Here is a 24,642-nt window from a genome sequence, read left to right as displayed (position 1 = left end):
GGCAGGGACTGTGAAGACAAGCAGTGGAGCAATACATTCTTTAAAAGTATTTAATTACACACCTTTCTGGTAATAAGCATAATAATAGATTGCCATCATTCAATTATTTACACCTTTCCCCCCCTTTAGCTTCAAAACAGGCAGTTGAAGAGTTTATGCAGCAGTATCTCTTGCAGTAGAAGTGCACGGGGACAGGGCTTCTGCCAAAAACACTGTCCTGTCATGACGGGTTTTAATGGGATGATGCTTTTGTCATTTGAACAGTCCAGTTGAAGATACTTTGTGGAAGAACTGTCTCTTCCAAGATGGCTTGAAAAGTAAGTAGTGAGCTGGAGTTCTAAAAATACTGGGATCAATACAAAATTATGCATATGCCTTAGAAGCTGAATTCTCTCCCCTCCTCTGGCATGGTGAGACCAACGCAAGTGGCATTAGGACAGCTTCACACCAATTTTATTTTGCTCTTTCTTCATTAACCGCTGCACTTCTTTCTCCATTTTCTTTCTTTGTTGTTCAGCTGCTCTTTTTTCCCTTTCTGCTATTTTCTGCTGCCTGCAGAAGATAAAGAATTAACATTAACACAGAGCCATGCTCTTTGGTGGCCTGCTCATTTAATGAAATACTGTTTTTTTATGAGCAACACAATAGACAACACTGTACTGCAGCTGTTTCCTGAACATCATCAGTTTGTTTTTAACTAGATACTTGGGCATCACTGGATTCCAAACTAATATCCAACATGGAACTAGGCTACACATATCTGAAAGCAATGGGCTCTGACTGCTGAGGTCAAATGGCGCACGGCAGAAAGGGCAGGTTGGCTTCAGTTTAGCATTGTCTGCCTTTACATATAAAAATAAATTACCATCCCCATTTTTGTTTTAATTTACCAAACAAAAATTAGCTCTCTTAACTTTCAAGGCATTACTAACGTACGTTATGAGAGTATGCATTCTCGCTTGACATAAGCAGTGCTTTGGTGAGTTAGACAAGTGTTCATTTACAGAGGTGCTCCATCACTGGATCATTATCTGCCCAGCCATGCTTACATAATGTACTCGGTGAGCTCAAATTCCATTCAGCATTTTGAGGCACGAAACACTAAAATAAGAAGTGGCATTATTATGCCAATATTAATAGATTCTGAACCCTACTCAATCATGTGCGCCACAGAGCAATTTGCCCATTCCTCCTGCTACTCACCGTATACTTTAGAAAGACAATTTTCAATACTCCTTTAGTAATTATTATGGTTTGAGTAAAACACTGCTCATTAACTTAAAAATCCTAACTTTGCAATGCTGCTTAGAAACACAAAGAGAAAAGTCCTATTTTGTGTTTCCATTATGATCAAATATTGTATACATTTGTGCCTCAACAAAGACTTTTCCAATTTGAAACAGCTATTTAGGGTGCTTCAAAGGATACTACTAATAAAAGCAATCTGTCCAAAGTTGAATACTGTTCTATAGGTTTGACTATTCAGTTTGATGGGGATTCATTTAGATCCAGCTGTAAAACAAACACCAAAATGAAATTGACTTCCCCCCCCTTGAATGCACATTCATGCATATACCGCAGTGGTGTGTGGACAGCTTTTCCTATGAGTTCAGCAATATGACCCTATAAAGTGATTTCCTCATGCCGGCACACACTCCGAAATGGAAAGGATGAGCCCACCTGGTTTTCTATCCTGTGACAATCTTTTGCCAGTTTCATTCTTAGACATGGACTGAGACTGTTTTCACATTCCTCTTGATGCCATTTTTGAGATGTCACAAGTCTACACCAACTTGCAGCAGCAGACCCTTTGAAACTAGGGACAGTTTCTTATCAAAGCCCAGGTCAACTAGATTTAATTTGGCAGGTAAGAAAAGCCACACTCAACTAGTATGTTGATGAAAGAACAAGAGTCTGCTAATATATAAGCTGCATTACAAGATGACAGATACAGGTTTTCTTTCGGTTAGTACTGAAGAAATAAGAATAGTGAACAAAAGGGAAAAGTCACTAAAGCTTATGTAATACAGTTCATGTTTCCTCTTACTGATCAACAATTCTAGAACTTCTGGGTGAACTCTACAGCAGTAAAAAGTGATAGCTAATAAACCCCCAGTCTATATATGTAGGAAAATGAACTCGTAGAATATACGTCCTACTGCAGGTGGTAGATTCTAGTTTTTAATGCTTTTCTAAATAAAAAAGCTCTCTGCCAAGTTGAAAGCCAACTTAGCAGGAAGAAAAGTTCTATGCTAGTCCTTCAACAAATGTGATTTGTTGTCTCTGTCAATTAATTTTTTAAATATAGGGAAGCATTCAAGAGTAAGATCACCCAGCTGCAGTCTATGCCACTCTGCTGCATGTGTAGACCAGATCTAATCCATGCCTCAACAGGATATCCACCATAGGAACTCATGCAACCACAGCTGACTTAAGAGGGTTAATTCTGCAGCTTCTGAAAGTTGATGAGCAGCCAAGATGAAACTGTAAAGGAAGAGGCGGACATAAAGACTTGCAATGTACAAATACAGTGACAAAGAAATAATGGTTGTCTGGAACTGAACCAAAGATGTATTGGGGCTTACCAAGAAAGACAGTATGCTTTCCAATACTATTTAGAGTTGAGCAAAGGAATATGTTACCAAGGTATCATGTAGGCTATCATGGAGACTATAATGGAAATGTGTGAAACTTATGTGAGCATTTTCTTAAGATTCACCACTTCTAAGGGCAGTCTGATAAGATTTTCTTTTAAAAATGGACAACAATTTCAGACCATATTTTGACTTTGCCATGGAAAACATCCCATGAAGTGCCTGGTATTAACAAGTGCAGACACTAATCCTCAAGAAGCTAAAACAGTTGGAAGCAAGATTTTTCTTTAAGCAGAAATTGGAGAGGCTACTTTAGATGTATACTGAGCCCTCTGGTGGCTAGTCAAGACATTTTGTGGATTCAATATTTCCAAAAAGCAACACCAATTTAAACAATTCTCCCCTGCCAAGATCACATACACTTCAATTAATGTGATTCTATCACAACTACCAATCAGGCAGCTCTTTTTTATTACAGGTAATTAGGTTGGTTGGAAAATCATATTTAAACAGCACTGATCAATGGTTCTTCACCAACTGGAAGGAGATTTTTAAACAGATACTGCAGTATTCTGTCCTGGATCCAGTACTCTTCAACTCCCCCCCCCCATTAACTTAGATGATGGGGAATCCTTGTCAAATGGTGCAATTACAGAATTGGGGGACAGCTAATATCTAAGAAGACAGGAAGAAAATTTAAATTTACCTTGGTAGAATGGAAAACGGGGGCAACTTTTAAAAAAGTTCAACAGAAACAAATGCAAAGTTAGGCACTTAGGCTGAATTGTAAATCAGATGTGCAGGTATAAGATAGGGGATATCTGACTTGGAAGTGGTACATTTAAAAATTGAAGTAAATCATACATGAGTCAACAGTGCTATCTGGCTGCAAACAAGGGTTAAAGCCATTTAAAGCTATGGTAAGAAGAACCATTGTTTCCACATCACGGGAAGTACTAGTTTCACTTTATTAGGCACTAATCAGACCTCATCTGCAATACTGAGTCCATTTCTGAATGATATACTGAAAAGGATATAGACAAACTGAAGTGGGTTCAAAGGAGGGCAATGAAAATAGGGGTTTAAAAAACAGGTCCAAAGAGGAGGAACTAGGCATATTTACTCTTGAGAAGAGGACAAGGGTCATAATACAGAATAGGGTAAAGACTTGTTCTCATTTGCCCAGAGAGCAGGACTAGATCTAATGAGCTTAAGCTACAGGAGGTTTGGGTTGAACTGTTAAGAGCAGTTTAACAATGAAACCAATTACTTAGAAATTCAAATAGTCTCAAATTACATATTCTCCTTTAAACTAAATGGTGAAATTTCTCCACACAGCACACTTTGTCCATAGCAACACTGCACCATCACCACAAGCAGGCCTCTTGACATCTATCTGATGGATCAAACTTCTCCAAGAGAGTGTGGCTTTAGTGGTTAGTGCTGGACTTAGTAACTGGCCCAAATGTCAATTAAACCCACATTTCTCAGATCTCTCTCTCACAGCCTAATCTACCTCCCAGGGTGGTTGTGTGAATAGAAAGAGTACATCGTTTTGATCCTCTAGGATGAAGGGCAGATAAAAAAATGGACAGACCACCACAACTCCCTGGCTGTACAAATGTTGAAAGTAGCATCCTAGAAAAGATGAAATGATCCACACTAAAGGGTATATGCTTACTAGAGCTGACAAACGGTGGGTAGGATACAGCAACACTACATTATGAGAGGGATTCAGCATCCTTGTCAGTCATTTCTCTGGCCTTTAGATTCTGATGTCATGTAACAGCGCTTGAGCACACAGCTAAAGAGTTTGTGTCTAAAACGAAAGTGTTGCTAGTGACTTCTGCCATCAATTTCAACAGATAACAGTTTTGACATCAGTTTTTTAGTTATTGTGCTCCAATGAAATGTGAACATAGCTGAAAATCTAGCTTCTTTCATTCCGCACATATAGAATACTATTTCTAATTTCGTGCAAAAAATAAGGAGAAAACTAGCCACCTTTGTGCACCAGAACCTGCTTCCCCTTTTCTTCTGTATTCCCATTTCCCAACTTCTGATGGATATTTTTAATTTTACTGAATTTCTTACATTTATATCCCACCTTTCTTCCATCATGGAAGAAAGGCAGTATGTGTGTGGTTCCCAGGCAGTCACCCATCCAGGCACTGACCAGATCCAAACGTGCTTAGCTTCAGCAAGGGCGTGGCTTCACGTGCCTGTTGACCATTCTATTTTTGATTCTTGTGTTGATTAGTATACAACAGGAAGGTATGGAAAAGTGCTATTTATAGGCTCTGTAGTCATAGAGGACCCTGGATACTGTTTGCCCCAAAGATTTTTATCTGTCCTGTATTGGTATCTAGTATGTTTAAAAAAATAAAATAAAAGCAAAATAAACTAAAAGTGTTTGTATCAATTGATCCATGCATGTAATTCTGCTGGCACAACAGGACTTCCATTCTTCTCCTCCCCCGATGTACCCTTAAAATCTGCTCTGGAGGGTTCTCCAACGGGAGGGGGCCTAGAGCGGACAGAAGAGGAAGCTTGTTGTGCACACAGAAGTCTGTTGCAACAGTAAAGCTGCAGTGTTGAGATACAGCCCTGTAGCTTCCAATTTCCTACTAATGGTTGCAGTAGAAAAATACAAGGGATGGGAGGAGCACACGAGATGAGGATCACCTAGGTTTATCCTTGTAACTATAAACCATAGCTCAGAGGAGCTTGCGAACACAGTCAAAGGTTATCCTCCCTAAAGCCATGCCTGCTAGTTAACAGCACATACTCATGGTTATCTGTGTAAATTTACCTAAGAACTTCTTCTGCTTGCCAGGATGCATCTTCTTCTTCCCAAGCATTTTTGTTTTCCTGCCATGTCTCCAAGTCTCCCAGTTCTGGCTGAAAAAGACAATAATTCAACACACGTGACACACCCAACAGAAATATTTGCTAAATCTCAGAAAACTATTATTTCGCATAATGGCTGTGCCATCCTATTTATAGTATTGTAATGGTGTCACCTACTGTAACTAGGAACTCTATTACCCCTGCCAAAAAAAAAGGGAATTTAATGAAGATTCACTAATAGGCAAAACACACTGCAGTTTAAGAATGTACCTATAGCCAACAGATATTTCTATCCAACTTTAAAAAGCAGGGAAATTGGGCAGCTATAGTGAATGCACCAGGGGAGCAGGAGACCTGACCTCTTCTCTGAGATACTGTACTGCCGTACAAATTTGTCAAAATGGAAACACAATTTGGGTTGGTTTTTACCATCCAATCCACTTCCTGTGTAGCTTGGAAGAATTTGGTAACACGTACCTCTGAACAAATGGTGAGTGGTGCCTTCAACTTATGGCGACCCTATGAATAGGGTTTTCATGGTAAGTGGTATTTAGAGGTGGATTACTGAGGCTGAAAGGCAGTGACTGGCCCAAGGTCACCCAGTCAGCTTCATGGCTGTGTGGGGATTCGAACCCTGGTCTCCCAGGTAGTAGTCCTACGACAGGTAAAACTATCCATGGGGGAGGAGGAGGGGAGGGCAGAGGGGAGGGGAAGGAGGGGACTGGAAGGTGATAGGGGAGGGCAGGTTTGATCATTTGCATGCTTTTTTAGTTCAGCGGGATTTAATCCTGTGCAATCAGGCTTAGGATAGGTGAAACTGACCTGGGGGAGGAGAGGGGAGGGGGGAGGAGGAGGGCTAGGAGGGGAAGAGATTTGGTGATGTACAAATTTTCCAAAAGGAAAAAAGTGTGAACAGCATCACTCTTTTTCAGAGTTTCCCCCACCTTTTTATTCTACAGCAGGCACATGTAGCCTCCCACCCAAATTTAAACCAAAGCTCTCCCTGGCCACATCCACACCAGACTGTTATTTCACTTTAGGCAGTCATGGCTTCTCTCAAAGAATCCTGGAAAGTGTAGTTAGTGAAGGATGCTGAGAGTTGCTAGGAGATGTCTTGTTCTCCTCACAGAGCTTCAATCCGAGTGGCTGACTGTTAAACCACTCTGGCCACTGGAGCTCGGTCAGGGGAATAGGAATCTCTTCTTAGCACCCTTCACAAACTACACTTAGCAGGATTCTTTGGGGGAAGCCATGGCTGTCTCACATGAAATCAAAGTCTGGTGTGGGTGTTGCCCCCTGATTAGCCAAGCCAAGGAGCTGTGAGTCTGGCTTTGAGAACACTGACAGTTGGTTCTTACTGAGCATGCCTGACGTTATCATTGACTTTAAGCCAACATTTCTTAAATTAATTAAAAATCAGCCAGGCACTTTTTAAACTTTTAAACTGCAGAAGATGAAGGCCAAAGTATGGGGCAAGGTCAGTAATAGGATTACAGGTACTCTGTGATCATGGCTGATTTTTAATTAATTTCAACAGATGATGAGAACTCTGACAGAAAGAAGTCCAAAAAGGGTCTGTTTTTTCTCACTCTCTTTTTACACTTTGAACTCTTGATTCTCTCTTGACTGTTTTGTGTATCACCATGAAAATTTAGAGGGTTGTTAAGCAAGCGTTTCTGAGTTCAGGATAGGGTTGCCAGGCTCAGGGCCTGAGACTGATCCTGTATCTTTAGGAGAAGAGAAAGTCAGCCAAGTGCAGATGTTCTTACAACACTGTAATGGGAAAAACCACAAGGTGGAATTCTCCCTTCCCCCTGCACATCTTTTAAAGATACAGAAGACCTCTTGGTTGCCAGGCCCAGTCTCCAAGAGGTCTTCTGTATCTTTAAAAGTTGTGCAGGGGGAAGGGAGAATTCCACCTTGTGGTTTTTCCCCATTACAATGTTGCAAGAAAACCTGCACTTGGCTGAATTTTCTCTTCTCTTAAAGATACAGAATCATTCTCAGGCCCTGAGTCTGGCAACCCTAGCTCAGGACAATAGGTTTTGTAAGGTTTTGTTTTGAAATGAGCTCATGAGAAGCATCAGGATAGCATGGGGGGTATTATTAATTTAAGACTGCGGAATGTGAAAAATCCATGCTGTAATCTGTTGAACAAACTTACGAAAACACAAAAGCATGTTCTGCTTTCTAATGCTGGCCAAGACATTCTTAATTTCTTAAGTATGCATACATTACTCCTCCATGTTTCTGCCATCCTTCTATACTCGGTGGTAACATCCCCTTTGTGAAGAACCATTCAAAATGGCTGATGTTCTTACTATCAGACAAAGCAAATGATCAGATGTTTCATTCACTTCCTAGCTTTTATGTATGTGAAACTGGCATCATGGAAGGATATAGAAGATTGGATGCAGAAATCTTCCTGAGGAAAGGGGTTGGCAGAAGGCGAGTTTCCTGCCCCCTTCTCTCTCTCCTGTAGCTCCTGAGCAAGTTTCCCCCGATGATCAGGGGACCCTGCTGAATGGGGTAGATTGTAGAACAGGGTACTGAAAGGGAAGGGAGAAATGTGGGAGGTGCACTCAGAGAAGGTGCCTGCACCTGATTTTTCAACCTTCCCTTCTGCCTTGGGTTCTTCCTATCCCACTCAACACAGTCAACCCCTTTTAGCAGGGTTCCCTGATCATGGGTGAACCTCTAGATCTCACCCCTAAGTGTCTCTTTCATGGGGGGAAATTACCACAATTTTGGAGAGGAGGCAAATGGGTGCACTAGTTTAGTTCTCAATTTTGATGAAAACTATTTCCTGCAGGTAATACAGGGCAAGGAGGAAGCAGACGGAATAAATCAATCCCGCATCCATTAAACAACTGGTGGAAATGAAGAAAGCATAGTGAGCCAGGCCTGAAGCTATTCTACAAAGAGCCTCCAAAAAAGCTCTCCAGTGCTTGGAAGGGTAAGGATTTGCCAGTTCTACAACTGTTACCTTGCATACAATTCAGCAGGTCTTTTGTATTATATACACAGGTAGAATAACACAATCAAAAAGTTTCAAGATATACCATATAAACTGAGGTCATGCCTGTGGAAACCTGGCATTGACAAGTATTCTTAAAAGACATTTCAACAACATGACCTGCCTCTGAACAAGCAAAAATAGCTATGGCTTTTTCTGAGAAAAAATAATTAACTGAAAGTGATCAGTATGGAGAAGATACTTACAGACTGGTGAATAAAAGGAACATCTTGTGTAGCTGCTAATCTACTAGAAAATCCTGCACTGCCATCCTGGTTCCCAAAATTTAAGGGTTCACGTTTTTTAACAATAATCTGAAAGATAATATTGGAGAGGAAAAAGAAAACAAATCAGAAATACCTCCATTATTAACAGAATAAATCGGCCGATTTCCAGTTCAAAAACCTACTGTGGCCCAAAACAAATCATGCCACATGACAGTACTGTATCACCAAGGTACAGACTCACATTTGCATGTCTGAACTGGAAAGGAACACATACACACTCTTCTAATGCAGTGATCCGGTTCAGATGCAATGAAAAACCATAGTTTCTCATGATGTGAGCAAGCCCACTCTCATCTCTCATGGCCAAGCGTTCAGAAGCATCTGCTTCCAGTCTTCAAGTATTGTTTCCCATTATGTCTAAACCTGGGAAACACTGGTTTACTTTAGTTCTGGTTAGAGAGAATCAACCCATGGTCTCAGTTCCAAGTCTGTTTTAATTAACCAGAGTTTAAACAAACCAGTGTTTACCATGTTTGGAGAATGGCTGTTTAAAAGCAGAAGCACATGCTTCTGGTCTCCTCCTTGTGTATACCAAAAAGGAGAGAAGGGAGCAAGTATGATCGCAAAGCTTGTGTGGGTTCATTCACTTTTCAACTGAGGAAAGGATGTTCTGAAAAGCTTAAATGCACTACCCTTTGTGGTACATAATTGTCTCCAGATAGTGTTGGGAATTCCAGTTGCTTACACATCTCTCTTGCACACACGGTCCGTGACACTTATGTAGCGCACACACGCACACACCAAAAAAAACACATAGAGGGCCTGCTTGTGCTAGCAGAAAGCATCACAACATGTATGCTGTGATGCACAGCAGTTTTGGGATGTTGGAGAAGGTCCAAATGAATATGGAATGGTATGGTGCTGCAGCATACCACTATCAAAAGATTAGCGTACCAAACTACATATATCTCAAACTACAAATAGATATCTCAGTCAGCCCGTATAATGGAAGTTCATATTGATTTTCTTTGGGCAAAAATCTTAACTGCCCCCTTGATAATGTTAACTAACAACAACCAATTGGGAAAAGTATAAGTCAGTCAAGCTCTAAGTTACAGAACAGAAAAGGAGTGAACTCTGAAGCCTCCAAAATTTGACACAAGCAGCAGTAACATATCCATCCATGCTGCTATATTTGCAGCAACCCAAGCCGCCCAGTGACAATAACACATGTAACTCTGCACGTTATCACAATACAACAGCCAACTGTACCAGTCCAGCTGATTCACTTGAAAAAACACTTTCTGTGCACCAAATACTGGTGCTAATAACTTTCCTCTTTCAACAAGCCTTTTAGGTTAAGACCTATCCCAGTCTGCATCTGTGTTACAATTGCTTAATATGTTTTTTTAATAATGTTTTTAACCCTTTTTTAAAGTTGTTTTTTAAAAAAATGTTTTTAATGCTGTTTTGTTTTAATGTATTTTAAGATCTGTTTTTATGATGTTTTAAAGTGTTTTTAGTGCTTTGTTTGCTGCCCTGGGCTCCTGTGGGAAGAAGGGTGGGATACAAATTAAATAATAAATAAATAAATAAATAATGACTACTTTGGAAGATGCCATATTGAATATGGCGTTATACATGCAAGAAACGTACTTTCTGTGTTTTCCTTATTGTTGGTGCCATGTCCTTAAAATAGTCAGGTTCTATTTCTTCCAAACCATTTTGTTGACTGGTCACATCACCATTACCACCTTCAATCTTCACACTTGTAGGTGCATCTTCATCCCATGAAGTCCAATCTTCTACTTCTGACTAAAGAGCAACAGAAAGACTTCAGCTTTCAATTTTCAACTTGACATTCATCAACTATGTATATTTTACTGTGCCATTTGGAAGAACCATTGTTCAGTCATTGACATCCAGCCCATTAGAGAGATTACCTGTTTTGGAACCAATGAGTAATCCACCGTAGTTGGTAAAGTTATTTGGTCTCCACTTAGTTTTCGCCCTCTTCCAGTCCTGAAAAAGAAAGGCAGGATACTTCCTAGCTCTGAAAACATGAACACTATGAGCTATTAGTAAAGCTAATTAAGTTAAAGAAAATTATTAAAGCGCTAAATAAAAATATAGCAGTTTGAAAAGGTTAGTAACTTTTCTATAAACAAGTTTACATCTGGCTTGAAGAAGGAAAGATTGGCAGCTGCTTTTCATCTAACCCAGATCTGTACATCCTAATTTACACCTTGTACTACTTAACTACTGTAGATATTTCTCAGCTGATATGTTTCCGTTTTAAACCGGTGCTATAAAGACAAGTAGAATCAAAATTTAACCCATTAGCCAAATGAGGGGAAATGATCAATTGATACAAATATATTATCAGTGCTCTTATTGTTGAATGTGCCTAAGGTAATTATAGCCAAATGTGAAAAGCAGAAAACTTAAATTGTGCACATATTGTTTGCAGTACATCTGAAATTTTGGATGTCTCAGTGAGAACACGTGCCATCAGTAAGTCACCTCCTTGCTAGCCAATAGCAAAACGGTAACAAAATTTTATAGCAGCTGGTATTACTCAGCTCCCTACAGAACAATGGCTGGGTATTCCAAGACTTATTAGACACTCCAGACTTAGGTAAGCCCTGTAGGACTTTTTATTCTTATACCCTGTATTACAAAAGCAGATTGTCATGTGGCACCGAGAGCTACTTCGAGAAACACAAGCCGAAAGTCTCTTTGGGAGCACAGAACCTGTTGTACAATTCCTTGGATCCCAGCTAATCCACAAACGATCGCCACATATTCCTTTAATTCCTCACGCATACAGCTAAGGCGTGCATTTGCTGCACAAACCTTTTCTTGTTTATTTTGATTTACTGCTCATCTTATCCCCCTAACTCAGGACTTCTGGGTATACAGAGAGACTTCAAATCTAGTACCTTTAATTTTTATTTTTTTAGTTATTTACCACATTTTCTTGACAATTCTATTATCAGAAGTTTTATATGCCACTACTGAACTTCTATTATAAATAAACATTAATTTCCTTCCCTCCCTTCTACCCCCATCCATGCAACCTAGACAAGTGTAAAGTCAGTGTTGTGGAAGATGCTATGGCTGTAATCCAAGTCCCATTGAACTCAGTAGAGTTTAATTCTGAGTAGATAACTTTCAGGCAAAGAGCTAATTACGTGTGAATAGGAGATCCATTCAATTTGATTTTGTTATCTCTCATTAAAGTGTCTTTAGCTGCTTCTATATATATATATGTACAATTCCTCAAGTGGTCGCCAGAAGGATAAGGAGAAAAGTGGGGGGAAACTACCACAGAAAAATTAAGATTTAAGGGCTCAAGAAACATAACTAAGAAGAAGTTTTAGAGATCATTGACTTTGCTTTTTATTTGCAGATTTCTATAATCATATGGAAGTGCTACTGTACCAAAACCATTTAACCTAATTAGACCTGCATAGTTAAACACATCCTTTAAAAGCGTTTTTTTAAAAAATCACATTTCTGTTTACTCACTGCCACAGATTCTCCAACACAAGCTGTTCAATTAAAGAGTTTGCACAAGTTTAACAATTAAAATATGCATGCTTGTTACTATTTAAGCTTTTTTGGGGGGAGTGTATCCTCAACATTTGGATTTCTGTGTGTAAGACAGGAATATTGTAGAACATATTTAAGCCAGAAGCAAATTTAAGGAAGGATTATCAGGAATGAGAACTATGCTGTGATTACCAGAATGTTTATCTAGACGGTCCTGTTGTCTAAGATTGTTAGAAAAGCTGCCAATATTTTCAAGGTTTTTTTTTTATACTCTTGAAACCAAAAGAAATTTCACAGAAACTCTGTTTTAAAAATATGAATGCTACTGATGCCATAAGGCTACTTCTGTGTAAGTAAAAACTAGTAGTTAGTAGTAGTAGTAATTGTAAGCCACTGGAATTTGTCCATATTTGTTGTTGTTTGCAACAGCCTATAAGAGTTCTTTGACACCCTAGAGACCAACATATTTACTGTTGCATAAACTTTCTGAAAGGAATTGTTTCTCTTTGATGGTTGTTTATACTATTATCTAGATATGCTTATTCATCGTGAGAGAAAGCATCTACTATGCAGAGAACAAAGAGAAAAATAAAAGAGGAGAAAAGAGACAGAAAATAAAATCAAATGAATACAAGATCCAGTTAGCACTGATGGAACCCACTCCTAACAAGTACTGCGACACCTACTGCTATCTTGAATTGCTTGACTTTGGAGAACTCTTTGTACTTAACAAAAAAGAAGACTTTTTACCATTTTCTTTGGACTTGAGATGTAGATATGCACCCTATACCAATTCATTTAATTTTAATGACAACATCATGCATCCAGTAGAATGGACTCTGCTCTGTAAAAACATATGGCACAGAAAATGTATTTCAGGTACCACAGGATTCTGGTTGCTTCTGCAGCATAACATTTCTCTTTTTCCTAAATGTTTTCCAATTTTTTACAGTGTTAACTTCTACGATGCCAAAAATGCCAGTTGACACTAGAAGAAAAATTGCTAACACTTCCAGGTACTCCAGAAGTTTCAGAAAAATTTATACAGGTAACATGAAAAAAGAGGAGTCAATGCAGGTTTATAAAACAATCGCCACTGCAAAACAAAACTGATTATTCTTGACAGTACAATTCAGGAATAAATTCAGAAATTTGTACAAAGTTCTAAACCAATACTTTCTGGTACAAGCCAGTTTATACACATACGCATAGAAGTTAAGGTAGAGTTTTAAACATTTTCTTAGATTTTCCCCCACCGCTGAAATAATAATAAAAAAGGGTTTTCATAAAGAACAAAGGTTAGGAAAAAATTGCAATTAAATCAAGTCACATGCAAGAGTAGCTATTTACCTGCATATTAACCGCTTAAAAAAAGAGAGTACTGCTGCCAGGCATGTACAAATTTTAAAAAGACGGAACTGTGTAATGGCCATGGTGAAAGTCTTCACCTGCAAAAAGAATTAATACAGTTATGCTGACATGTATAACGTAAGTTTACATCAGCTTACTACTTTTACTGTCTTACTGTTGCAGGAGCAAGTCAGCACATACACTGCAATATGACTAGAATCCACAGGCATGGTCTCAAGGCGTTCACATGCATACTCAAGTCAGAAGGGAAAACATTTATCACCACTCCTTCAACAGCAGTTCCCAGTGCAAGTCTCAAAGTCATTCTGTGAATAACTGCTCTTTAGAGCTGCTATGAGACGTTGCTTAATGTGACATTAGAAATAAATTTGGAACGTCCCAATCAGGCAAAATATCTATAGCAGGGGTGGGGGGCCTCAGCCGTGAGAGGCAGAATTTGACCCTGCAAACCTCTCAATTTGGCTATTAAGACTCTCCCCAGGCCATACCCCCTCACCAATGTAGCTCCACAACTTCAAGGGGTTTTGCCTAGAGGAATTTGCCCTTCACCTGTGATAATGTCTCTCACTTGCCTGAATGGAGGATAGTGAGATTTTATTTATTTGATTTCTTCCCCACTATTCACCATAAGGTCCCAGGGTGGGTTACAACAGAATATGCAATTATAAAAATTGATAGAACCATTGCAATTATAAAAACAAGTAAAAATATTCCAAATGGAACAGAACAATATTAATTCAGCAAAAGAGGTGGGTCTCACAAAACAAAACATCTTAACTGTTAAAGGCCAGAGTAAAGAGGTATGTCATCAGCATACAGCACAAGCTATACAATGAAGAGGGTAGATTTATCTGTGTGAAGAGGGAGTACCACAGTTTAGGGGCTGCCGCGCACAGAAAAAAATATTATTGGGATTCTCAGCTATTTGGGAGGTGCCAATGCTCAATGTTAAAATCATGCTTTCTGCAGGGTCTCAGGTTCAACTCACAGCATCCTGTTCTCACAGCAGCCAACCAGATGCCTATGGGAAGCTTATAAGCAGGACCTGAGCACAACAGCATTTTCCCCTCCTGTGGTTTCCAGCAACTGATATTTGGAAGCATCCTGCCTCCAACCATGGAGGAAGAGAACAGCCATTACTGCATCTTTTGGGAGTGAATTCCATAGTTTAACTATGTGCTGCGTAAAGAATTACTTTCTTTTTGCCTGTCTTACTCTTTCAACATCCAGCTTCACTGGATGTCTATGAATTCTAGTATTATAAGAGAGGGAGAAAAACTTCTCCCCATTTACTTTCTCCACACCATGCATGATTTTATAACACCTCCATCATGTTTTCTGCTACTTGTCTTTTCTTTAAACTACCCCCCCCCATGCTGCAACCTTTCCTCACAGGGGAGTTGCTCCATTTCCTTGTTCAGAAATGGGCAACCAAAACGATCCTTTTCCAACTCTACAATGTCTTTTTTGAGATGGTAAAACATGGAGACAGAAGAATCAGCAAACACAAAATCTGATATGAACACAGGAAAAAAGGATAAAGAGCTATGCGGGAGACTGGCCAGGGGAATAGGAAAGATAGAGTGTGGTTGTTCTCTCCCACAGAGGGTCTGATTTGCATAATCCTGTCTCTGGAGTGAGTGGCAAAAGGAACCAGACTGAAGATATCTTCCTCCACTGCACCGGGGGGGGGGGGGGGGGAGAGGAGGATCGTCTAAATAAAGTTGGCACAATTAGGTATGGTGCAACAGCTTAAGAAAATGGGGTGGGGGACCATTAATTTTTAGGCTGTTAGGAGCCCTGGGATTTTTTTTTCAGTCCTAGTTGCTAGGACTACATATATCTTCCTTTAAATTCTTCCTTTTGAATGAGTGTGGTGATGGATCACACAACTCTGTTTTAAGCTTGATTCCCCAGGCTTACAACTGTTTTGACTTGAAGAAAACAAGCAAGTAAAATGAATCATGAATATTATTGATATGTTAGCTACATAAAACTATAGTTTACTGTGTTTTGAGCCATTCCAATTGATTCAATTAACTGGTTATTTTTAAAAAATGCATTTGATAATGGATGCTAGCTAACATTTCAGTAATATTCATAATTCAAGAAACTTTTGCATTTGAGCGGGCTTAGCAGCCACATTGAGAACCAGTGTGGTGTAGTGGTTAAGGTGTTGGACTACAACCTGGGAGACCAGGGTTCAAATCCCCACATAGCCATGAAGCTCACTGGGTGACCTTGGGCCAGTCACTGCCTTTCAGCCTCATGAAAACCTATTCATAGGGTCGCCATAAGTCGGAATCGACTTGAAGGCCGTACATTGACATTTAGCAGCCACATTGAAGGACACATTGCTATTTATTTTAACGGGTTATATATTTAATTTATTGTCACATGATCAAATATGAGCTAGATGTTTTATAAAACCTTTGTATGCATCCTGAACATGACCTACAGATTATTTATATTTTTTGTTGACATGTGATCAGATCATTAAGAACATAAGAGCATGCTGGATCAGGCCAATAGCCAACTAGTTCAGCATGCTGTTCTCACAGTGGCCAAGCAGATGCCCATGGGAAGGCCGCAAGCAGAACCTGAGTGCAAGAGCACTCCCCCTTCTGTGGTTTACAGCAACTAGTATTCAGATGCATGCTGCCTCCAACCATGGAGGTGGAGCACAGCCATCATGGCTAGTAGCCATTGACAGCATCCGTGATGTATTTGTCTAATCTTCTTTTAAAGCAAATTCCATAGTTTAACTATGTGCTTTGTGAAGAAGTACTATCTTTTGTATGTTACTGAATCTTCCAACATTCAGCTTCATTGGATGTCTACGGGTTCTAGTTGTGTGTGTGAGAGAAAAACTTTTCTCTATCCACTTTCTCTATGCCATGAATAATTTTCATAGAATCATAGAATAGTAGAGTTGAAAGGGGCCTATAAGGCCATCAAGTCCAACCTTCTGCTCAATGCAGGAATCCAAATCAAAGCATTCCTGACAGATGGCTGTCCAGCTGCCTCTTGAATGCCTCCAGTGTCAAAGAGCCCACTACCTCTCCAGGTAATTGGTTTCATTGTCGTATGGCTCTAACAGTTAGGAAGTTTTTCCTGATGCCCAGTCGAAATCTGGCTTCCTGAAACTTGAGCCCATTATTCCGTGTCCTCCACTCTGGGACGATTGAGAAGAGTTCCTGGCCCTCCTCTATGTGACAACCTTTCATGTACTTGAAGAGTGCTATCATATCTCCCCTCAGTCTTCTCTTCTCAAGGCTAAACATGCCCAGTTCTTTCAGTCTCTCCTCATAGGGCTTTGTTTCCAGTCCCCTGATCATCCTTGTTGCCCTCCTCTGAACCTGTTCCAGTCTTTTATACACTTCTATCATGTCACTACTTACTTGCCTTTTCTCTAACCTAAAAAGCCCCAAAAGCTGCAACCTTTCCTCATAGGGGGGTTGCTCCATCCCCTTGATCATTCTATTTGCCCTTTTCTGAACCTTTCCCAACTCTACAATATATATTTCTTGAAGTGAGGTGACCAGAACTGTACACAGTATTCTACCGTAGGATTGTAAAATGGCATTATGATATCAGCAGTTTTATTTTCATTTCTGTTCCTAATGATCCCTAGCACAGAATTTGCCTTTTTCACAATAGGTCATTGTTATTCCCAAAGGTACATATTTAATTAAACCTTTGTACATAGCTCCCTAAAGTGTGTATAGATAATTTGGAATAAGACACTTAGATAAAACTGGAAAAACTGGAATTCAAATGAGTAGCTCTCTTCTATACCGATTTTCCAAATCTTTGCGTCCTCAGATGTTGCTGGACTACAACCCCCATCAGTTCTAGCCAGCATGGCCAATGGTCAGGAGTTACGGGAACTGTAGTCGAGAAAAGCTGTTATACCACCGTCATGAATGATTTTCAACTGCAACATCAGGGCAACTTGTCATTAACTTAAAATATGCCTGGCAAAAGTCATTAAAAATTACTAGACTGCCTGCCCATGCGGACCTATGTTGGTAATTTGTGACACATTAACAGTATGAAATAAACAAAAGAACCAACTCTCTGATTTTACAAAATATTCCCTATTTGGAAGCAATTCTTGGCATAGACTATCAATGAATCACTATGTATTCACTTAGGCTATCAGGCAAGTTGCTATTGCACTTCACTACTGCTTGACGAGAAGCAAATCTTAAAACTTAAGAAGTTGATACTAATTAGTGAAAAATCAACCAATCTCTCGTTTTACAAGAAAATGCTATTAATATAATGAATAATATTTGGCTCTCCACCTCTCATTCAGAGACCGACTTGAACTGGGAGAAATAAACTTTATTCTACATTCCCACTGAAAATATCCAAGCCATAATGCTTATCACTCTAGCTCTTATTAAAAGCTCAAAGCAGTCAGACTTACTTTCACTTTGCAGTCAGTTAACCCTACAGTTGCTCCTGATGTGCAACACTAAGCCTGCAATCCTATACACATTTATCTGGGAATAAAAGTGCATACATGTTTACCTAGGAATAACTGTAAATAGACACATAAAGGGATTGTACTATGAGCTATTCTTAAGGAATAATTTCATACATAGAGAAATCAAACTCAAATAGTAACTATGACCATTTCAGTTTGCACAGTGCAACTGCATAAAATAATTGTAAACCTACAACCTGAAATCCATACTATTATCCAGACACCCCTGTACAGTCCTCCCAGGAGCTTTATAGCATATTTTGTATTTTGTGATCCAGTGTAGTCTTGCCTGCATGTCACTCCCTGTGTATTTTCATTATCACAAACCTTACATAGGAGTTGCTTTTCATGACCACAAACATATATATGTTAAGTTATTTTTAGTGCTGTAATTTAAAACTGTTGTAACCCACCCTGGGACCTTTGGGTGAAGGGCAAGTAATAAATGTTTAACAACAACGCTTTGATGATGCAGCATGATGTTAAAGCACTTCCTCATTATACAGCCACAAAAACGGCTGTATACTATAGCCACCATCAATTTTTCATATTCCGCAAGGTTATATTGAAAATACCAACCACGCCATTCTGATGCTTCCCATAAGCTCATTTCAAAACAAAGCCTTACAAAACTTACAACCCTCTAGGTTTTCATGGTGATACACAAAACAGTCAGAGAGAATCAAGAGTTCAAAGTGTAAAAGGAGAGAAAAAAATCCAGACCCAAGCGGGACTTTTTTCTGTCAGTGGTCTCATCATTTGTTGAAATTAAATATCATCCACGTTCACAGAGTACCTGCAATCCTATTACTGACCTTGCCCCATACTCTGACCTTCATCTTCTGCAATTTAAAAATGCATGGCTGATTTTTAATTAATTTAAGAAATTTAACATTGAAGTCTGTTATAGTGTCAGGCATGCTCAGTAAGAACCAACTGTCAGTGTTCTAGAAGCCAGACTCACAACTGTTTGGCTTGGCTAATCAGGGGGCCACACCCACACCAGACGGTCCAGAGCTTGGAAAAGTTACTTTTTTGAACTACAACTCCCATCAGCCCCAGCCAGCATGACCACTGGACTGGGCTGATGGGAGTTGTAGTTCAAAAAAAGTAACTTTTCCAAGCTCTGAGGTCCAGACCTTTATTTCCCTTTAGGCAGTCATGGTTTCCCTCCAAAGAATCCTGGGAAATGTAGTTTGTGAAAGGTGCTAAGAGCTGATAGAAGACTCCTATTCCCCTGACAGAACTTCAATGGCCACAGTGGTTTAACAGTCAGCCCCTCTTCTGGGGATAGAGGGAATAGCTCTGTGAGAGGAACAGGGCCTCTCCTAGCAACTCTCAGCACCCTTCACAAACTACACTTCCAAGGATTCTTTGGGGGAAGCCATGACTGTCTAAAGAAAAATAAAGGTCTGGTGTGGATGTGGCCAGGGACAGCTTTGGTTTAAATTTGGGTGGGCGGCTACATGTGCCTGCTGTAGAATAAAAAGGTGAGGGAAACCCTGAAAAACAATGATACTGTTCACAATGTTTTCCTTTGGAAAAGCAAAAGGGCTTTTCTTCTGCCCAGTGCCCACCAACCCAATCTCCTCCCTTCCCCTCCTCCTCCAAGCCAGTTTCATATTTCCTAAGCATGACTGTACAAGGGTAAATCCCACTGAACTCAAAAACCATGCAAATTTTCAACCTTGCCCTCCCTTCCCCTCCCTCCAATTGCCTCCCCTTCCTTCACCAATCCCACCCCATCCCCATCCCTTCCAATCCCCTCCTTCCCTCTCTCATCCTCTCCTCCCCCATAGTCAGTTTCACCTATTCTAAGCATGACTGCATGGGAGAAAATCCCACTGAACTCAATAAGCATGCAAATGGTCAATCCATTCTCAGCAAACTTGCACAGGATCATATTTCTCACCTCCCAGATTAAAAAGCAGAGAAATTCACTAATAAGCAGAAAACCTTGCAGTTTAAGAATGTACCTATAGCCAACAGACATTTCTATTAAACTTTAAAAAGCAGGGAAATTGGGCAGCTATAGTGAATGCACCAGGGGAGCAGGAGACCTGACTTCCTCTCTGAGATATTTGACTGCCCTACAAATTTATCAAAATGCAAACACAATCTGGGTTCTTCTTTCACAATCCAATCCACTTCCTGTGTAACTTGGAAGAATTTGGTAACATGTGCCTCTGAGCATATGATGTGTGGTGGCAACCCCTGCAATCAGCCCAAATAACAGAAACAAGACATGTGCTATGCTGATCTTGTTTTATCAGGGAGGAAGCAACAATAGTAAGACAGTTGATATAGCTCAGATAGTCATTTTAAATGTTTGATTTACTTTGCAATTTTAGTGAAGTTTCCTATAGTAAATCATTCTCTTTTGCTGCTGTTTCTGTGAATGCGTGAAGTACAGCAACAAAATTGACTCAAAAAAATTCCAAAAACAATTGTGGAATAATGGCGCTGACTATTCTGCAGAATAGTCTCCAATGGACATGAGGAGTGTCTCAGTTTTCACAAGATAAAACAGTGGGAGGTGAAATATATTCTAGCAAATTTCTAGGTGTGCTCTATGTTTTTAATTGACCATGCCCACCTTTCCTTAAGTGGAGTAGTTTAAGCATAGCAGGCTGAAAATACACATGTTGGGCAGACCAAGTTTGTTTTCCCCCCCAACAGCTGGATTCATTGCTTAGGTGGTAACATATTGTAATCAGTCTGGTTTTACATCAAACTGCAGTTTCAGATTCAACTGGTAATGCACCCAAAATAGAAATAGAACATAACCTCCAGTTTGAAACACAAAAGGATATTTTCAACATCATGTAACATTGACCAATAAAAAGGCTGTGAAATTAATAAAAATAAATTTGACACAGATTTCTAGGATGAATAATGAAATATAATTTTCTAGGTTAAGATACTCTGTAGAAACAGTAGTAACACAGGAAAGAAGCAAAGTAAGGACACCAACATACAAAAATGTAATTCTCCATCTTGCTCAGAGGCACGTTCCAAATTCGTTCAAGCTACACAGGAAATAGATTGGACTGTGAAAGACCAACTCAAATTGTGTTTGCATATCGATAAATTTGTAGGGCAGTACAATATCTCAGAGAAGAGGTCAGGTCTCTGCTCTCCTGGTGCATTCACTATAGCTGCCCAATTTCCCTGCTTTTTAAAGTTTGATAGAAAAGTCTGTGGGCTATGGATACGTTCTTAAACTGCAAGGTTTTTGCCTATTAGTGAATTTCTCTGTTTTTAAACCAGGAGGTAAGAAATGGAATCCTGTGCAAGTTTGCTGAGAATGGATTGATCATTTGCATGCTTATTAAGTTCAGTGGGATTTACTCCTGTGCAATCATTGTTAAGATAGGTGAAACTGACCACAGGGGGGATGGAGAGGGGGAGGAGGGGGAGGGAGAGGGGGAAGGGCAGAGGGGACGAGGGGGATGAAAGCAGCCAGGAGGGGGAGGGGAGGACAGGTTTGATCATTTGCATGTTTACTGAATTCAGTGGGATTTACTCCCGTGCAATCATACTTAGGATAGGTAAAACTGACTGGGGGGGGGAGAGTGAGTGAGTGCTGGAGTGGGCAGGGGAGGAGGAAGAAGGAAGCGGGGAGGGGAAGAGGAAGGGAGAGGAGAGGGGAAGAAGGGGAAAAGCAGGTCATCATTTGCATGCTTATTGATTTCAATGCGATTTACTCCTATGCAATCATGGTTAGGATAGGTAAAACTGACCATGGAGAAGGAGGAGGGAGCGGATTGGAGGGGGGCAAAGGAAGGGGGAGGCAACAGAGCAATACTGTTCTTGCTTTGCCATTCTTTTAGGAGGGAACGTTGTGCTGTCATCCAAAAAAAGCTCTTGATATTTGACAGGTGAGAGAAGAAGGCGTTTTATGTACAACTTTGACTCCATCTTCCAAGCCACTTTAGCTGTGGAGACTTCCGGAAATGCCACAGCAATGAGGAAGGACAAGTGGCCAGTGTGCACTACGGCTTTCACACTGCTTAGATTGGAAAGGGTTTTCCTTTTGCCACAAATCTTCTTAGCACAAAGCAAAGGAAACACAAGGCTTTTCCCCTACAACTAGAGAGCTATATTTCAGAGATTACTTTTGTTTTAAAGAGAACAAACCAGAATTTTAAAATAATTAAAATCAATAGCACAGGTAGACTAACCTAACTCAATAAGAAAAGACTTAATGATGAAAATGGAAATATAAAATTAGGTAGCCTGTATCTTTTTAGTTTGCGCTACTGATTAGGGACAAATTCAGGATCTTTCATAGCAAATGTAGCAGCACTTGAAGCGATATTCTGAAAATCACATGGTTTAGAATGTGTCCTACAGAGCTAACAAGCATGCAACTGTTAAATGTCTTGAATCTCTCCCACCCAGCAGTTTTTACCAGTTACAGCAACCTGTAGGCAACCAAATATTTGGCATTATGAAGTATGACCATGACTTTAGACTAATCAGGCATTCATGGTGCTCCCACCTACCTCCAAGCACTGTACACTATAACAAACTGGTAAATGTTACATTTTGTAGTTTTACTACTAACTAGAATTTTGGAACTGTGGAAAAAAGTGTTAACAATATGGTATATCTCATTAAAAAATCTCTCTACCTCTTTCCATGACTTAGAATCTCCATTTTAAGTTTGTCCTGTTACATATCTTAAGCATCTCTTCCATAGAGTGCCCCCCCCCAGGTTGAATCCTGTCTCGCAAAACAAAGCATCTCCCATTCACATTCCTTAGGCTGCAATGCAACACATGTCTGCTCAGAAGTAAGCTGCATTGGGTTCAACAGGGCTTACTCCCAGGTAAGCATGCATTGCTTAGTCTACTTTCTCCCAGGTTGCGATAAAGTGCAATAGCCCATAACTCTCTACATTAGCTAAAAGAAAACAGCCAAGCCAACTGACTTGCAATTAGGGAAAAAAAGAAAAACACAATTTTCCCCTTTTTTGTGGGCCTTCACATCTCTACCTGTAAGGCATGCATCTATGCTCTGTAAAATGTTGAAAAACCAAGAAGAGGGATTAGGACATTTATCCAGTGGTGTTAAGTCAACTACTGCAATGCTCAGAAGGCACCCCAAACTAAAAAAAAAGATAATGGTGGGTTTTGTTCCAAGTGACAACTTTATGTGGGTATAGAGAAACAAACAGGCATCAAAACTCACCATTATATAAAGAACTATCGCCAGTTTCAGAGCTGCTTCCAACTTTTACCCAACTCATTCCCACAAAACAAAATGGAAACTCATGCCACAACAACCCTTCCCAGATGTTCAATTCTATCACTTTTAGCTCAAATTAAAATAACTACTTGTTAATTAATTTAAGCACCGGGATGTCTGTATTAACATCAACACTGCCATTTAGCTGCACTTATAATAAATAATAATTTAATTTGTGGGTCGCCTATCTGGCCAATGGCCACTCTAGGCGACGTACAATTTAACAACAATACATTACATCATAATAAAATACATCATAAAATACAATATAACAATAAAACAATAAAACAGTTCCAGTACAGAGTAGTAGGCTATTGGTCGTAAAAATTTAACCCTCCCCGGAAGTCCCAAAGGCCTGTCTGAAGAGCCAGGTCTTCGAAGCTTGGCGGAATACATTCAGGGAAGGGGCATGTCGAAGCTGCACTTGTTTTACATGCATGTAAGATTTAACACTGTTATTGCCGCCTGTAATTTTTGGCATTTTGGCATTTCATATCCCTCTGACCTCACTCCTAACACTCTTTGCCCCTTTTCTCTCCATGCTGTGCGCATTGGTGTGCCTACCCACTCAAAATGCCATTCCGTGCACCTGATAAAGTGGATTCTGGCCTATAAAAGTATATGCCACGACAAATGTCGCTAGCCTTTTAAGGTGTCACAAGACGCTTCTGCTTGCTTTCACAACAACCCCGTGAGGCAGGCTGCAACTCTTACGCGGAGAGGGCTAAAAGGCGGAGCAGAGGCGAGAACGCACTGGACCCAATGGGTCTTCCGCTCCGAAGGAAAGGCCTCCAGTGGGAGGGGGAGCCGTAACTAGCTAACCAGCCGCCACCTCATCAGGAATATGCAGCCAGAGGAAGGAATAGGGGGATGGGACCCCGCCTGAGGTCTCCTTCCCCTGAGCCGGGGAAAGAGCTGTCAAGCTCTGTCCTAGAAAACCGACTCCAGTGCAGAATGCGCCTCTTCCGCGCTCACCTCGTCCAGGGCGGAGGGTGGACAGAAGCCACGCGGCCCAAGCCGAGGGCGAGCCGCTTCCCTCGGCGACTGTGAGCTCCCTTCATTCAAGGGTGGGCGCCGCCTCCCGTTCAGCCATCGCTGTTGCCACTGCCATCACCTCCCTCGTAGGCCACTGCCACCTCTGTCTTACTGTCACCCGGGAGACCCGTTCGCTCGGTCCCGCCCCGTCCCTTTCGGCCAATCAAACGCAAAATAGGAACAAGAGCCGGGGAATAGGAAAGGAAGGAACCGGAAATGGCGTTCTGAGCAAGCGCGTAGTGTCCT

General features: G+C 40.4%; 1 protein-coding gene across 2 annotated transcripts; it reads right to left on the bottom strand.

The window, feature by feature from the left end:
* Positions 1 to 36: 36 nt before the first annotated feature.
* Positions 37 to 24,642, bottom strand: EBAG9 (estrogen receptor binding site associated antigen 9). 2 transcript variants are annotated; one of them, XM_061605308.1, is made up of 7 exons: positions 24,337 to 24,418; positions 13,593 to 13,690; positions 10,631 to 10,709; positions 10,344 to 10,502; positions 8,667 to 8,774; positions 5,407 to 5,495; positions 37 to 552 (listed from the first exon to the last, which is right to left on the bottom strand). In XM_061605308.1, exons 2-7 carry the CDS (start codon positions 13,673 to 13,675, stop codon positions 432 to 434), a joined length of 639 nt encoding a protein of 212 aa, XP_061461292.1. In that variant the 5' UTR covers positions 13,676 to 13,690; positions 24,337 to 24,418; the 3' UTR covers positions 37 to 431. The 2 variants fall into 2 exon arrangements, with proteins under 2 accessions (XP_061461292.1, XP_061461284.1); XM_061605300.1 differs by lacking the exon at positions 13,593 to 13,690 and having other exon boundaries at positions 24,337 to 24,642.

The sequence above is a fragment of the Rhineura floridana genome, chromosome 1 (assembly GCF_030035675.1).
Source record: "Rhineura floridana isolate rRhiFlo1 chromosome 1, rRhiFlo1.hap2, whole genome shotgun sequence".
Taxonomy (NCBI): Eukaryota; Metazoa; Chordata; class Lepidosauria; order Squamata; family Rhineuridae; genus Rhineura; species Rhineura floridana.
The sequence above is the reverse complement of the archived record's forward strand: the minus strand, read 5'-3'. Positions and strand labels throughout refer to the sequence as shown.